Source organism: Oncorhynchus mykiss, chromosome 9, assembly GCF_013265735.2.
Source record: "Oncorhynchus mykiss isolate Arlee chromosome 9, USDA_OmykA_1.1, whole genome shotgun sequence".
Classification (NCBI taxonomy): Eukaryota; Metazoa; Chordata; class Actinopteri; order Salmoniformes; family Salmonidae; genus Oncorhynchus; species Oncorhynchus mykiss.
The window spans coordinates 49,082,074-49,099,204 of NC_048573.1; the positions used below are offsets into that span (position 1 = coordinate 49,082,074).

General features: G+C 43.6%; 1 protein-coding gene across 5 annotated transcripts; it reads left to right on the forward strand.

Annotated features, from left to right (window-relative positions):
- Nucleotides 1-3,750: 3,750 nt before the first annotated feature.
- LOC110532284 (histocompatibility (minor) 13) lies at nucleotides 3,751-15,629 on the forward strand. 5 transcript variants are annotated; one of them, XM_021616031.2, is made up of 14 exons: nucleotides 3,751-4,412; nucleotides 5,386-5,421; nucleotides 6,206-6,304; nucleotides 6,596-6,678; nucleotides 6,790-6,878; nucleotides 6,995-7,080; nucleotides 7,573-7,698; nucleotides 7,996-8,053; nucleotides 8,341-8,424; nucleotides 9,077-9,113; nucleotides 9,212-9,314; nucleotides 9,434-9,519; nucleotides 12,297-12,465; nucleotides 13,078-15,629. In XM_021616031.2, exons 1-13 carry the CDS (start codon nucleotides 4,185-4,187, stop codon nucleotides 12,436-12,438), a joined length of 1,257 nt encoding a protein of 418 aa, XP_021471706.1. In that variant the 5' UTR covers nucleotides 3,751-4,184; the 3' UTR covers nucleotides 12,439-12,465; nucleotides 13,078-15,629. The 5 variants fall into 5 exon arrangements, with proteins under 5 accessions (XP_021471706.1, XP_021471707.1, XP_021471709.1 ...); XM_036988224.1 differs by lacking the exon at nucleotides 3,751-4,412 and adding an exon at nucleotides 5,188-5,307; XM_021616032.2 differs by lacking the exon at nucleotides 5,386-5,421 and having other exon boundaries at nucleotides 3,764-4,412.
- Nucleotides 15,630-17,131: the final 1,502 nt, after the last annotated feature.

Sequence of the window (17,131 nt, forward strand, 5' to 3'; positions counted from 1 at the left end):
GATACAAAAAGATTTCCCAAGCTTTAAACATCCCAAGGAGCACTGTGCAAGCAATAATATTGAAATGGAAGGAGTATCAGACCACTGCAAATCTACCAAGACCTGGCCGTTCCTCTAAACTTTCAGCTCATACAAGGAGAAGACTGATCAGAGATGCAGCCAAGAGGCCCATGATCACTCTGGATGAACTGCAGAGATCTACAGCTGAGGTGGGAGACTCTGTCCATAGGACAACAATCAGTCGTATATTGCACAAATCTGGCCTTTATGGAAGAGTGGCAAGAAGAAAGCCATTTCTTAAAGATATCCATAAAAAGTGTTGTTTAAAGTTTGCCACAAGCCACCTGGGAGACACACCAAACATGTGGAAGAAGGTGCTCTGGTCAGATGAAACTTTTTGGCAACAATGCAAAACGTTATGTTTGGCGTAAAAGCAACACAGCTCATCACCCTGAACACACCATCCCCACTGTCAAACATGGTGGTGGAAGCATCATGGTTTGGGCCTGCTTTTCTTCAGCAGGGACAGGGAAGATGGATGGAGCCAAATACAGGACCATTCTGGAAGAAAACCTGATGGAGTCTGCAAAAGACCTGAGACTGGGACGGAGATTTGTCTTCCAACAAGACAATGATCCAAAACATAAAGCAAAATCTACAATGGAATGGTTCAAAAATAAACATATCCAGGTGTTAGAATGGCCAAGTCAAAGTCCAGACCTGAATCCAATCGAGAATCTGTGGAAAGAATTGAAAACTGCTGTTCACAAATGCTCTCCATCCAACCTCACTGAGCTCGAGCTGTTTTGCAAGGAGGAATGGGAAAAATTTTCAGTCTCTCGATGTGCAAAACTGATAGAGACATACCCCAAGCGACTTACAGCTGTAATCGCAGCAAGAGGTGGCGCTACAAAGTATTAACTTAAGGGGGCTGAATCATTTTGCACGCCCAATTTTTCAGTTTTTGATTTGTTAAAAAAGTTTGAAATATCCAATAAATGTCGTTCCACTTCATGATTGTGTCCCACTTGTTGTTGATTCTTCACAAAAAAATACAGTTTTATATCTTTATGTTTGAAGCCTGAAATGTGGCAAAAGGTCGCAAAGTTCAAGGGGGCCGAATACTTTCGCAAGGCACTGTATATACACACATATATATGTACATATACATACATACATACATACATACATATAAGGCCATCATTCTCTGGAGATATATATACACACAGTTGAAGTCGGAAGTTCACACTTACGCTTAGCCAAATACATTTAAACGTTTGCCACTACTTTGGAAGTATACTTGGGGTCATTGTCCATTTGGAAGACCCATTTGCAACCAAGCTTTAACTTCCCGACTGATGTCTTGAGATGTTGTTTCAATATATCCACATAATTTTCCTTCCTCATGATGCCATCTATTTAGTGAAGTGCACCAGTCCCTCCTGTAGCAAAGCACCCCCACAACATGATGCTGCCACCCTCGTGCTTCACGGTTGGGATGGTGTTCTTCAGCTTGCAAGCCTCCCCCTTTTTCCTCCAAACATAACGATTGTCATTATGGCCAAACAGTTCTAGTTTTGTTTCATCAGACCAGAGGACATTTCTCCAAAAAGTATGATCTTTGTCCCCATGTGCAGTTGCAAACCGTAGTCTGGCTTTTTTATGGCGGTTTTGGAGCAGTGACTTCTTCCTTGCTGAGCGGCCTTTCAGGTTATGTCGATTTAGGACTCGTTTTAATGTGGATATAGATACTTTTGTACCTATTTCCTCCAGCATCTTCACAAGGTCCTTTGCTGTTGTTCTGGGATTGATTTGCATTTTTCGCACCAAAATATGTTCATCTCTAGGAGACAGAATGCATCTCCTTCCTGAGCGGTATGACGGCTGTGTGGTCCCATGGGGTTTATACTTGCGTACTATTGTTTGTACAGATGAACGTGGTACCTTCCGGCGTTTGGAAATTTCTCCCAAGGATGAACCAGACTTGTGGATGTCTAAAATTTCCCCATGATGTCAAGCAAAGAGGCACTGAGTTTGAAGGTAGGCCTTGAAATACAGCCACAGGTACACCTCAAATTAACTCAAATGATGTCAATTAGCCTATCAGAAGCTTCTAAAGCCATGACATAATTTCTGGAATTTTCCAAGCTGTTTAAAGGCACAGTCAACTTAGTGTATGTAAACTTCTGACCCACTGGAATTGTGATACAGTGAATTATAAGTGAAATCATCTGTCTGTAAACAATTGTTGGAAAAATTACTTGTGTCGTGCACAAAGTTGATGTCCTAACCGACTCGACAAAACTATAGTTTGTTATAAAGACATTTGTGGAGTGGTTGAAGAACGAGTTTTAATGACTCCAACTTAAGTGTATGTAAACTTCCGACTTCAACTGCATATAAAAAAAGTATTTGCTCCAAAACAACCATCCGTACCACTAGGTGGTGTTAAGTACTGGTTTGAAACAATATATTGACAGCAAGTGAACCAACAAGGAAGAGAACGGTACACCACAGGGGGAGCATGACTAGTCCTCTGTTGTTCTCAGTCATGATCAATGATGTTTACTCTCAGGTACAGTCGGACATTGGGAGGTCGTTATTTGCAGATGATGGGGCCTTATGGAAGAGGGGAAGAAATGTGCAATACAGGAAGCAATTGATGAGGCAGAGCTACAAGCATTAATGTGGGGATTCAGGTTCCCTGTAGAGAAAACTCAAGACAGTGTTCTTTACCAGGAGGAAGGTGGGAGATGAGGTATGCTTGAGGTTATATGTGAGAAACTTGGAGAGGGTGGGGGCCTTCAGGTTCCTTGGGGTATACTTTGACACTAGACTGACCTGGACAGAACACATTGAGAGAGTGGTGGGAAAGTGTAAGAAGGTGCAAAATGTGATGCGCTGTCTTATGGGGCAGGAGTAGACTATGGCAGTATAGCTTATGGTTCAGCAACCCGGACATCATTGGAAAGGCTAGGTGTCATACAGGGGCAAGGACTCAGAATATGTAGTGGGGCATTTCGGACGTCCCCAGTCTCTGCACTACAGGTGGAGATGGGGGATATGTCGTTGCAGATTAGGAGACAGCAGCTGGCAATTCATTGTTGGATCAACCTACAGGGACATGGGGTTTCTCATCCTGCAAAAGGGATTTTACAGGCATGCTGGGAACATGAGCGAAGACAGAACACAAGCTTTGGGTGGGTGGGTAATATCCAGGCGAAGGAAATGGGATTGTATAGAAGGGAGTTTAGTCCAACAGTAGTTATTCCTGTGAATCCATCATGGCTATTGCCAACTCCAGTAGTTGATCTAGAAGTGTTGGAGAGACCAAAGAAAGATAGGGAGGGTGTTGATCCATCTGATTTGTTTAAGAGATGTCTGGATACTGTGTATCAGGATTTTGTGGCCATTTACACAGATGGTTCAAAAGATCAAAGGACAGGACGTACTGGGTCAGTATTTGTAGTTCAGGAATGTGGGGTGGAAGTCAGAAAACATATTACAGATCATCTGGCTATATATACGGCGGAGCTGATGGTCATACTGTTGGGCCTTGCAGTGGGTGGAGGAAGTCAAGCCAGCCAGAGTGGTTAATTGCTCTGATTCATGTGCAGTGTTAATGAGTCTCCAGTCATTTAGATCAACTAGCAGACAAGATCCGCTTGATGAGGTGCTACAAACCCATGGAAATATTAGACAGATGGGTATACAGATAAGATTTACTTGGGTCCCAGCCCATGTGGGGGTGGAGGGGAACGAGGCAGTTGATGTACTGGCTAAACAAGCACACAGTATCAGAGGGAGAGAGAGGCCGAGGTTTAGTATGAGGGAGATGAGGATACAGGAAATTAGTTTAAAGAGTATATTGAGTAGAACGTCATTAGATATAGTCTCAAAAATATATATTTTTTAAGAACAACGGTGCTGCCCGGTAGGATTTAGTTTCTCTCTGTCTCTGGCCCACACTCCACTACAGTAAGCGGCGGTAATGCACCATAACGTTGGATGCCAACCGCCGATAAACCCCACCGAAGAACAAGAACAAGGAAGAGGTGTTTCAATTGGCAAAGAGATAGGGAACGTGGCCTTAGCTAAAGAGAACGTTCTTAAATGAGAAACGACCAGTCTTCATAGATCGAAAACAGCATACACGTCTCCTTTGGGTTGGACAACTTGCAAACATGGCGGATGTTGATCAAGGATCGGTCTTACCCAGCGAAACTTCACCTCTCATTCTGGATGGCCTGAATTCTACCGACTCAAATGGTACGGACGCTGTCAACGCGACTGTGGCCAAGTTTGTGGCGACACCGGAGGGAACGGCACTGGCATATGGCAGCCTTGTTTTTATGGCTCTGTTGCCCATCTTCTTCGGTGCACTGCGATCAGTCAACTGTGGCAAAAGCAAGGTAACGTTAACATTATAGCAATGTACAAGTAGCTAGCTAACTAACCGTAGCTAGGTAGTTTACGCAGCTAACAGTGGGAAGCGCTAAACTGTTGGATACTGTTGTTGGGCCATAAACAAAGGATGCAACGATCCTCATTCAGCTGTCAAGTGTCTCGCACACAAGTCTCATGCAGCACTAGCCAGATGTCACTCACATTACACAGTCAGTCTTTCTGTTCTATATCCAGACAAGTCTGATGTAGCTAGCCAGTTAGCTAGGCATGGCTAGCTAGCTAACATCAGTAATGAATGACTGGCAGGCCTTGACTCGGGCTGCCATGAACCATATGTTCACCCAATTTGCCTGAGCGTTTGCTTGCTTAATTTACTGGTTAGATTGTTTTGTTTTTGTTGAATGGTCAATGTTATTTTTAATCCTGCCATCTAGCTAGCTGGCATGATGTTCATTCATTTCAGCCAGGTTGTCACTGCCAAGTCTTTAGTAGGTGATGGAGAGACGTGCAAGGGTTTAGGCGATTTTTATTTGTTTTGACATAAGTGGATACGTTTAGGTAAACCCATTTCCATTGCTTCTCAGTTAATTTCTAGCCACGCCCTAGCCTATTCTTTTCTCTGAAGCCCTTCTGACACTTGCTCAATGTATAGTAGGAATATGCAAATCAGTATCATTTTCACAACTACACGTGTCAAACAGCCATCACTATTGGTCTTTTAGTCAGTGGTGGAGGGAAAGGGATGATGACGCATGACTTGGTTGTCTGTTGACATGACTGATAACAGGCTTTTTGAGTGGTGTGAAATTAAGTAACTTTTCTGGTGGTTGTGAACTAACTGGTACCCTGCTGCAGTCCTTCCTGTGTGGTTGGTTGCTGCCTCAGCTCGACTCTTCCCTGGTGCTTACTATAGATGACCTTCTATATGTTTACTGCATACCCAGCTTATGACTTTCTGAACACTTATTTCATCCTTAGGTTGCTGGAGAAAATGGTTGCGATTATGAGTACAGAGTGAGTATTAGAACTGATACTCAGAACACGCACTGTCAGTCGACAGTATTTTTATTTAAACATATTTTTCCTCTCATACTGACACCTCATTGTTCGTGGCAATCTTCAAGATGCTTCATGACAGTGTGTCGCTATGTGTGTATGTCTCCCATTTGTGTGTAAAATCATTTTGGTTATTAGGCACCAAGTGTCAAGGTTTGGGCCTCAGCATAGTCCTGCTTTGTGCCCAATCAATGAGGATTGTCGTGTACAGGCCAAGTCCCCTTGACCAGAATCACACTGAACAGGTTGGGTGAACTTTGGAAGGGTTCAAGGACGGTGCTATAGAAGAAACTGACACTGAAGGTGATATGTTAAAGGCCTCTATCTAGTATCAACTGGAGATGTGGTCTTTAGAATGAATCGCTCGTTCGTTGCAGTCCTGTCTTGTTACTTGCTACTCATCGCACCACAATGACCCATTTTAATTATATTCCCTGTGCAGATTAGCTAATTTCATTCAGATAGGTTTATGTCTAGTGGGACACGAACATGTGACCTAACTACTTATTTTGTGAAGAACTAGAATTAGTCTGTGATGAGATGAGGCACTAAAGGTTATGACTGTGATTTAGTAAGAGACAGATTGATATGGTCTAGTGCTTTCTCTCTGAAGAGGAACTTTGGCCATGTGCTTTGAGAATGTTCATGCTTTTGTGTGTTTTTGAAGGTACTTAGGAAGTGTGTGTGTGTGTGTGTTATATGCATTCTTGTCCACTCAACCCTTGTTTCTGTCTCTTCCCAGAACTCCTCAGACATGCCAGAGACCATCACAGGCAGAGATGCTGCACGGTTCCCCATAATCGCCAGCTGCACCCTCTTCGGCCTCTACCTCTTCTTCAAAGTGAGCATCATCACTCGCAACACTTCCTATGCTTTGTCCTGAATCGTTTCGTGCATTATTACATTTGAATAAGCTACTGCTTTCCCCTCCAACCTCCCACATATCGCTGTACCTCTGCTTTACTGTATCTGTGTTGCTCATTGCTTGCACCCCATGCTCACATCATGCATGCTGTCCTTATTGATTCACTTTTTTCAGCTCCCTGATCAAGAGCGAGGGAGGCTAGTGGTGTTATACTGTGGAGAAGGGTGGAATTCGTAATACTAAATGAATTTACCTCGTTTCAATCAGATTTTCTCACAAGAGTACATCAACTTGCTGCTGTCAATGTATTTCTTTGTCCTGGGGATTTTGGCACTGTCTCATACAATGAGGTGAGAGGCTTGATTTATTTCATATCACTTTATTAATTAAGATCTCCTTTCACGTTAGATGACTTGGATTATATAGCCTGTCTCAACATAATTTCTGCCTCTCTCGATTAGTCCCTTCATGAACAGGATCTTCCCTGCTAACATTCCCATCAAGCAGTACCAGCTGCTCTTCACTCAGGGCTCAGGAGAGACCAAAGAAGGTAAGGATGAAATGGAATGAAAGAGCTAGGGACAGTGATATGGTAAATACCCTGTAAAAGCACGTATGTTTTATGAATAGCTGGATGTTTGTCAATGATGACGCTCCCTCCCACAGAAATTGTCAACTATGAGTTTGACACCAAGGACATGATCTGCCTGGTCATCAGCACTGTGGTTGGGGTCTGGTACATCCTCAAGAAGGTCAGTTGAAGTTAAACTACAGCGTGTTAAAATAGTGTAATTTAAAAAAAAAAATGTTTATGGCATGGCGATTTAGTTTGGGGTGTAGAGGATGACTGTGTTGCACTGGGTTTTCACCAACAATGAATTTGTCGTGAGAAGTTCCGGCCCCATTAGTTTTCAACGAGGGCACGCAGGGAAATGTGCAGGGGATTGTGGGAAGATGAGCGGCGAGAACGCTGCAACAGGAGCGCTAGAAAAAGTTGAGCTCTACTTTATGCAAATTTGAAGCGTTGGAGCGACGTGTTTGGTGAAAACCCAATGTTAGTTTGTCCTCGATAAAACGTTGAAGACACCAAATGGTCAGGTGTACTAACAGAGCTGTAATTGGCTGCAGAAAATTTCCACAGTGTTTCTTTCAATGCTCTCTATGGTTGGGTTCATCTCTGTCTGTCTTCTGTTTGGGTGTTGTGGATGTTTTTGTTTGATAAAGTGTTCTTTGGTTCTTCCCAGCACTGGATTGCCAACAACCTCTTTGGCCTGGCGTTCGCCCTGAATGGGGTGGAGCTTCTGCACCTAAACAATGTCAGTACTGGTTGCATCCTGCTGGGGGGGCTGTTTGTCTATGATGTCTTCTGGGTAAGTCTGCCAAATAACCCCAACACTGCACTACTAGGCTACACACCAGAGGGGTATACTACACAGTGGGATCAACTTGGATAAATAACCAAAAATAAGAAAGCTCAATGCAGTTTGTTTTTGATGGTGAGTCAATTAGACCGTGCACATTTCAAGCTTATTTAGAAAAATTCATATATTTAGGCAAGTTAGCTGGCTAACTCATTGATCCTGCTTTGAAGTATACCCCTTAGGCCATGCCAAAATGTTAAGCTTGGCGAATTGACTCACTTGAATAAACAACCGTTCTCCCTGTAGGTGTTTGGCACCAATGTCATGGTTACCGTGGCCAAGTCGTTCGAGGCACCCATTAAGTGTGAGTCAAGGGACCTTTAAATTGTAAAATATCAATGCAATCAATATTTATAGACAGTATTTCATGTGTAACCTTACATTTACATAGCACCCATTAAATCATTTTGTTAGTCTCACAGACAGTTAAGTATATGGCTGTCTGAAAAGCTGCATCTATCACCCCAGTCACTGTGGAGCAACTACTGTCATCGTGTGTGTGCTCTGCTTTTGGTCTCTGTAATTAGATCACATCTGACATATGGTGACATAGTTATTTCTTCCTCTTTCTCCCTCTTCTCTCAATCTCAGTGGTGTTTCCCCAGGACCTGTTTGAGAAGGGTCTAGGTGCCAATCAATTTGCCATGCTGGGTCTTGGAGATATTGTCATTCCAGGCAAGTCAACCTTCCCCTCACTCAGCAGTAGCTTCTAATTTTATGTAGTTATTGGCTTGTGACATCCACTTGAGAGCAATACTCCGGCATTACATCTAACACTTCGCGCTGAAGCGTATTTTTCTTCGAAAGGCGTCCGCGTGCTTCCCATCCGAAACAGTTATTTCATACATATATTATGACATTTTGTGACGTTATCGTCTTCGGTAAGTTTTTTTTTTTTTTTCGGTTGTTGCACCGACATTTCTGAAATTAATGACACCTCAAGAAATCTCTTAGATTAGACAAACTACCTCGACTAACCTGTACTCCCGCATATTGACTTGGTACACGCCCTGTATACATTTTCTTAAGTCTTTTTCTTGAACTGCATTGTTGGTGAAGGGCTTGTAAGTAAGCATTTCACGGTAAGGTCTACACATTTGAATGAAATTTGATTTGAATTCAGACTATTTTGAGGAAATGTATACTGGCTATAACATTTCAAAATGGACAAACAGTACTATTGCTGCTTTTTTTTAAATTTTTCAAGTTAAGGTCTTTTAAGGGAGTATGCGAGCACACTCCATTTCGCCTAGCTGAACTGAAGCATGCTGACACCTTAAGAGCACTGGCCCCTCTGTTAATGTGAATATTGCATTTATTTTCCCAGGTATCTTCATTGCTCTACTCCTCCGCTTCGATGTCAGGTGAGCACTAACTCTTCTCCTTCCAGATCCTCGCTCTCCCTGCCCAGTCTCGTTGTTTCCAGCTGTTTAATGTTCTCTCTGTACCCTGCCCCCTCCAGTCTGAAGAAGAACACCAGGACCTACTTCTACACCAGCTTCCTGGCCTACATCTTTGGCCTGGGTATGACCATCTGGGTCATGCACACCTTTAAACATGCCCAGGTGAGCGAGGCACAGACTCCCAGTTCACACTCGTGACATGCAGTTGAAAGAGTTACCTTTATGTTGAGATTTGGCTGCTACTGACTGGGTGACTTGTCTCACTCTCTCTTCCTTCCCAGCCTGCCTTGCTGTACCTGGTCCCAGCCTGTATTGGATTCCCGGTGGTTGTAGCTCTGTTGAAAGGAGAACTGACCGAGATGTTCAGGTAATAATATAATACCTTCCCTGTTTCCAGCATGGCATTTCTTAGTCAGTTTTGAGCTCATCACCAGGAGTATTGAACATTTCTCCTGTTCCACCATGCAGCACCAGATAGTAGGCTTGGGTGGTATACCATATACCTACAGTGCATTCGGGAAAGTATTCAGACCACTTAACTTTTCCACATTTTGTTACTTTACAGCCTTATTCTAGAATTGATTTATTTCCTCAACAAATCTACACACAATACCCCATAATGCAAAAAAGTATTAAAATAAAAATAAGTATCCAGAACCTTTACTCAGTACTTTGTTGAAGCTCCTTTAGCAGCGATTACAGACTAAAGTCTTCTTGGGTATGACGCTACAAGCTTGGCACACCTGTATTTGGGGAGTTTCTTGCATTCGTCTCTGCAGATCCCCTCAAGCTCTGTCAGGTTGGATGGGGAGCATTGCTGCACAGATATTTTCAGGTCTCTCCAGTTGTTCGATCAGGTTCAAATCCGGGCTCTGGCTGGGCCACTTAAGGACATTCAGAGACTTGTCCCAAAGCTACACCTGTGTTGTCTTGGCTGTGTGCTTTTAGGTCATTGTCCTGTTGGAAGGTGAACCTTTGCCCCAGTCAGGTCCTGAGAGCTCTGGAGCAGGTTTCAAGGATGGCGTGCTGCAGAGATGGTTGTCTTTCTGGAAGGTTCTCCCATCTACACAGAGGAAATCTGGAGCTCTGTCAAAGAGACTACCTCCCTGACCAAGGCCCTTCTCCCTCGGTTGCTCAGTTTGGCCGGGCGGCCAGCTCTAGGAAGAGTTTAAAAGATGGCCACGGTGTTCTTCGGGACCACCAATGCTGCAGAAATGTTTTGGTACCCGTCCCCAGATCTGTGCCTCAACACAATCCTGTCTCCGAGCTCTACGGACAATTCCTTCGATCTCATGGCTTTGTTTTTACTCTGCAATGAACGCAAGAGAAGTGACACAATTTCACCTGGTTAATATTGCCTGCTAACCTGAATTTCTTTTAGCTAAATATGCAGGTTTAAAAATGTACTTCTGTGTAGTGATTTTAAGAAAGTCATTGATGTTTATGGTTAGGTACACATTGGAGCAACGATACGCACCGCATCGATTATATGCAACGCAGGACATGCTAGATAAACTAGTAATATCATCAGCAACGTGTGAACGTATGATTGATTGTTTTTATAAGATAAGTTTAATGCTAGCTAGCAACTTACCTTGGCTTACTGCATTCGCGTAACAGGCAGTCTCCTCGTGGAGTGCAATGTAATCAGGTGGTTAGACCGTTGGACTAGTTAACTGTAAGGTTGCAAGATTGAATCCCCCAAGCTGACAAGGTGTAAATCTGTCGTTCTGCCCCTGAACGATGCAGGTAACCCACCGTTCCTAGGCTGTCATTGAAAATAAGAATGTTGTTCTTAACTGACTTGCCAAGTTAAATAAAGGTTTAAATAAAGGTGTAAAAAAATAAAAAATCTGCCAAATCGGTGTCCAAAAATACAGATTTTCTGATTATGAAAACTTGAAATCGGCCCTAATTAAACAGCCATTCCGATTAATCGGTCGACCTCTAATGTGGATAGAGAGCCAGTACTGTTCTTCCTTGAGACAAACATTTGTCAAAACGCTTGTAAATGTCGTAACTCACCAAAATTACATTCTGTAGCTCCTACCTATATATGTATAACTTTATGATCAGGATTCTCTGTCTTTGCATTTAATTTTTGTTTGGGCTTGTTAGCACATTTAGCTAGCAACCTCCATGGAAATTCGATATTACGTGTTCTAATTTTGTTAGCGTTCTGGTAATAGACGCCCAATGTAAATCCCAGGGTGAGAGGACTGTATGACAATCTGGATACCGCTCAACCCTACCAATTATTGCTATTGGTGTCTTTAAAATTTAAAAAAAAAAATATATATATTTTTTTTTTAAGTAGTTGGTTGCCTTTCTCTTAATCTTGACATTTGTGCCTCCAAGATTATTCAGCATGAAAACTTCATTTTACTTTTATTTAAAAAAAAGTATATCTTCACTCATCATATAAACCTTTGCCACCTATTGCTCTCCCCTCCTCCAGACTCAACGATTATTGACATGAGTACAATGATATATAAATCATTCTTCCACCTAGTGCAGCTTGGAGTATTATGTGTGAATGGCTCTATCATGCACCTACTCTTCCATGCATACACTACTGGGTCAGGATCAGGCCTTGGTCTCCCTAGACTGTAATCCCAGCACGGTGACTTGGGCTGTGGAGGCTCTGACTGCTACTAGCCATAATGACAGCAGAGGTTAGACACCCAGCTGGGGCAAGCACCTGCACAGCGGCTGGCCTGGGTAGGGGAGGGAGAGGAAACATTCCCCAAACCTCTCCTGCCAGAAATGTCACCTCCGCCTCGCTTGTTATTCGCCATGGTAAAAACAATGCCATGACCTTGGGGTGGCACAAAGTATGTGGACAGAGGGTAAGAGACCTGGGTGTCAGTTGGCTGTGCCACGGCTTGGTGCTAACTGCTAACCTTCCTCCTGGTCATTGTACTTTGACTGGTTCCCATCTGTCACACTGCTGGCGTTTCTGACTAGACACTCATTCTTTATTCACTTCTGTGTTCAGTCTTGCAAAGCACTTCATCTCTTCATTTTCAGCACCTTTGTAGAGCTGTGAATTCACTTTGGCATACTAGTCTTTTCTCTCTACTGTGTTTCTCTGCTGTACAACTCACTGGCCATCCTACTCCTCTTCCTCTTCTTCCTGCTCAGCTATGAGTCCTCAGAGGAGGTGTTGCCACACACACCCCGGCTCACACACTACCCCACTGTGTCAGGCTCTCCCGCCAGCCTGGCTAACTCAATGCAGAGCTCCTCCTCGCCACGCCGGCGACGCAACAACCCACCTATGTAGTGACCAGATCACCTCTCACCCGGGCAGGTACGCCCCATGTCTCCCCCACCCTGCCCTGACATCACCCTGCCCTGACATGACTCTGTCATCAACCCTGGCTTGCCTGGCGTTCAGTGTCCTTCCCTCTGTTTCTCTCTCCTACTCTGACCCTCAACACCAGAGCTCTGTGGACGGGCCTCTGGCACTGGCAGATGCAATCTCTCTCTCTCCTTTGAACGAAATGTCAATATCAGGCTTTTCCTGAGAAGTGACCTCGGTCCAGGGAATGGTTCAACTCAGTTTAGTGAACCTGGGCCTATCTGGCCCAAACCCAACCTTTTTTTTTTTTCCCTGAAGCATTGCTCATAAGTTACTTTGGCTGAGTATGATTCAGATGCCCCACTAGTCATGTCCAGTCATTCTCCAGGCATGCAGCTCTCCCACATCTTTTTGTTGTGTTTGTTGGAGTCCCAGGCCTGCTTTGGATTCCTCACTCCCATTGGTGTATTTATTTGGTATCAACATAAAACACGTTCATGTTTATTTTCAGTAATCATACAGTTGTGTGCAGTGGATTGTGAAATCTCCAAGTTGTTAGTCATCATTTGTCTCCTTTAATTGAAAACATTTTCTTTCTATTCTTTTCCACCACTCTGACAGGTACGAGGAAGTCTCTCCGGAAGACGCTGCAGCGAAAGAAGAGATCACAGAGGCTGAGAAAAAAGATAAATGACGACAGTTTCCAGAAACTCGTCCATCACTGGCTGCCACCACATTTCACATCAGCCCACCTCTCTACACGTTTCCCAAGTGCCGTGCTGTACAGGGAAACGGCTGGTTTATTAAGTAACTGTTTTGACATTGGGATATTTTGAAGTTCAAAAGTGGTTTGTTACACAAATTGTACAACAGCTTATCCGGTGTCTGTTTCTTCTATATTTTTTGTTGTTATTTTATTTGAAAGGCCAGAATTTTAAAACGGAATAAGTGTTGTTGTTTAGGGGAGGGGAAGGGGGGGGTTCTGCAATATCACAGGAAGCTGAACATGTTTTTTATTTTAATTTTCAGAAACATTTTACTCTCCCAGCCTGATTTATTTGCAATGATTGTCTAGTTTGATCTCTGTACCAAGTCCATTCTTGGTTTTGATATACAAATGCCTTTGTCATAGAGAATGTGAAGTATAATAGGATGGTGTTAGGGACGCGGGAGATGAGTTTACCATTGTGCCATACACGCTTCACATGGACGTTAACCCCATGGAACTCGACCGTTGGTATCTATATGAATGGCACCTGGCTTCTCTGGTCTGGAAGTCTTTGGCTTCAACAAAGACATCTAACTATGTACTACTGTACTAGTCTCAATGTATAATTGTGCCAATTTAGTCATGTGTGTAAGTACATGGTACCTGACATGTTAGTCAGTATAGTGGTAATAATAGCTCAAGAGTTCAGATCATAGCATTAAGAAGTAACTGAACTTGGGAAATCGATCACATTTTGATATTTTTATGCACATTTGCTATGACACTACTATTTACGTGAGTCATACTCTGTCATGTCAAATCAGAGAAGTCTGTTATATGGAAACTATGTTTAGTATTGTAGTTAGAGGTCCCATGCAGTGACTGAAATGTACCTGCAGGTGGAGACAGTGTCAAAAGAACCATGTCTCCTCAGAGAGGAGACCAAAGGACCAAATAATTCCTCCTCTTGCTTTAGGTTGTAAGTGCTTTGCTTTAATAATGTATTTTCTTTCTGGCCTTTTGCAGTTTGGCGCAGTGTGTTTCAGGTTCAGAAAGACAAGGGAGAAGCTTTTTCATTTTAGGGCTTTAAGATGGAGCAGTTTTGGTAAAGATCATGTCCACATCCTGCCTGGTGAAGTTCAGTAACCCTATCATTTTAAGAAATGTACTTTTTTCTCTTCTTTTTTTCTCCTATTGTACTTGTGCAAGTCAAAGTTTATGATTCTATGTTCAAGAACCGATATCTATTTTGTTTGCAATAAATGTGGGCGTATATCACCGTAGAGAACCATAACCAATGTGGGCGTATATCACCGTAGAGAACCATAACCAATGTGGGCGTATATCACCGTAGAGAACCATAACCAATGTGGGCGTATATCACCGTAGAGAACCATAACCAATGTGGGCGTATATCACCGTAGAGAACCATAACCAATGTGTGGGTCTTTTTCCTTACCCTAGTTGTACTGATGTCGACACACCCACACCTGGCTTATTGTGGTTAATTAACTGGTGATTATAAATACTATTGATAATCAATACTATAATCAGAACCCAATATGTAAGCTGTCAGTGAAACAAACCAGTTTACTGCATTCTCATCTGCAGGAGAGGCAGAGTGTAGTACACATCTGATGGAAAGAGGAAGGAGACTAGGATGATACGTCATACAGGTTCCGGTGTTTCTCATGGAACTCCAGCACCTGAAGCTGTGTCTTTGAGTCTCTGTTCCGTCCACAGTATACAGCTGCTGAGAGACCGGTGAAGGGTGACTGGCTGATTAGCAGGGGAACAAGCCTCTCAACTGTCGTTCTGAGCCGAGAGGAACTATCTGCAGTCTGTCCGCCAAACCTGTTAGTCTGAGAAGGACTGGAACAGACCATCAACATAAGAATGACGTTAAACAAACCACATTTGATCAAGGTGACAGTCTAGATTTCAGACATTGTGCTCCACTAAACTTGAACGTGACCTTTACATATATTTGTTTTCTGTTAGCACAGGACAGTGCTGCTTGGGTGGTAAAACTGCTGCAGAACCTGTTCAAACTCCTCCTCTCATGGCCATCCATAGTTCAGGTGAAAGCAGACAGACTGGCAGACTGATCAAGAGATATGCAGATAGACAAACAAGCTGACAGGTATCTGGCGATGTGGATAGTGAGGGGGTGTAAAGGAATGACCAAGATGTCCCTCCTACAGTGTTAGAGGATAAGTGGTCTCAAGGGATCGTGTGATTGAGTGTAGATTGCAAAGATGCCACAAGGGGGTGGAGTAGTTCACTTCCACTGAACACTGATTTCAACGAGCATTGTTGGTGAACACTGAGGAGACTGGTTTTGAAGAGATAGTTCAGGAACACTGAGGAGAGAGGTTTGGAAGAGATAGTTGGGGAACACTGAGGAGAGAGGTTTTGGAGAGATAGTTGGGGAACACTGAGGAGAGAGGTTTGGGAGAGATAGTTGGGGAACACCGAGGAGAGAGGTTTGGGAGAGATAGTTGGGGAACACTGCGGAGAGAGGTTTGGGAGAGATAGTTGGGGAACACCGAGGAGAGAGGTTTGGGAGAGATAGTTGGGGAACACCGAGGAGAGAGGTTTGGGAGAGATAGTTGGGGAACACTGAGGAGAGAGGTTTGGGAGAGATAGTTGGGGAACACTGAGGAGAGAGGTTTGGGAGAGATAGTTGGGGAACACTGAGGAGAGAGGTTTGGGAGAGATAGTTGGGGAACACTGAGGAGAGATAGTTGGGGAACACTGAGGAGAGAGGTTTGGGAGAGATAGTTGGGGAACACTGAGGAGAGAGTTTTGGGAGAGATAGTTGGGGAACACTGAGGAGAGAGGTTTGGGAGAGATAGTTGGGGAACACTGAGGAGAGAGGTTTGGGAGAGACAGAAAACAGGGGAGGAAGTAGAGGAGGAAATGTCTCAGCAAGACCCTGGATTCATCCCTCTGTTTCAATGTGTTACACCCCTATCCTGGAGACCCTTTACAGTCTGTACTGTTAACAGACAGTGACATTAGGAATGTCGACGTTAGGAATAACCTTGTGGGTAAGATGGGCAGAAAACGAATATGAAGTTGTTGTGTATGTGGTGACACTGCTGCTAGTTCTGCCTATGCCAAGGGTGGTGATGTCATTGATTGGGGGGATGCTCTGCTGAAAGTGTATTTCTTCGCTCATATAGGAGTAATAAAGGCCTAGTGTACTAATTTGGTGATAAAACACTTTTTTTTAGATACATATTTTTTTGATTTTGATTTATCAGGGGGTTCCCCCCCCCCCCCCTGGCTACTTGAGTGGAGACAGTCTGGCAGCCAGGTGATACTGACAGAGAGAGAGATGAAGAGTCTGAGGAAAAGACCTATTGTCTCCTATCTCACACGTCCAGCCGTTTGCTACTAAAACATGACAACTATATCTGACATTCATCACCTCGGTGTCTGTGAGGGGGAAGTTCTTTAGGAATCACAATGACCTCTGTGGACAGACAAGACAACTGGAATTAGCATATTACATGTAGATAGGAAATGTGGATCTATTATCATCGTCGAGCACATAATAAACACTTTATAACACAGCCTCTTTCTCCCACCTCAGGCAGGATACTGGATACTGAAGACATACAGTAGACTCTCATTGATAGAAGATGAGTTCAAATGTTTTATCACACTTGCCCATGAAAAGAAAATGGTTTTGGCCCTTCGACCAGGTTGACTTCTTTTAGACCATGTTATATAGCCAGTTAGATTAGCCTTCCTTCAGTTAATATCTGACTGGTCTGGGGGGGAGACTTCCTCTGGTGTTCATGGTTCTCTGCCCTGCTGTGTTTGCTTAGTCCCGGGATGCAACTCAGTTCCCAGCATTCACTTTGCACCAGTTCACAGTGTCATGACAACAGGCAAACCATGCCCCTTGGGCCGGTGGTGCTACGGTGAGACTGAAGCCACTACAGAGAGGTAAAG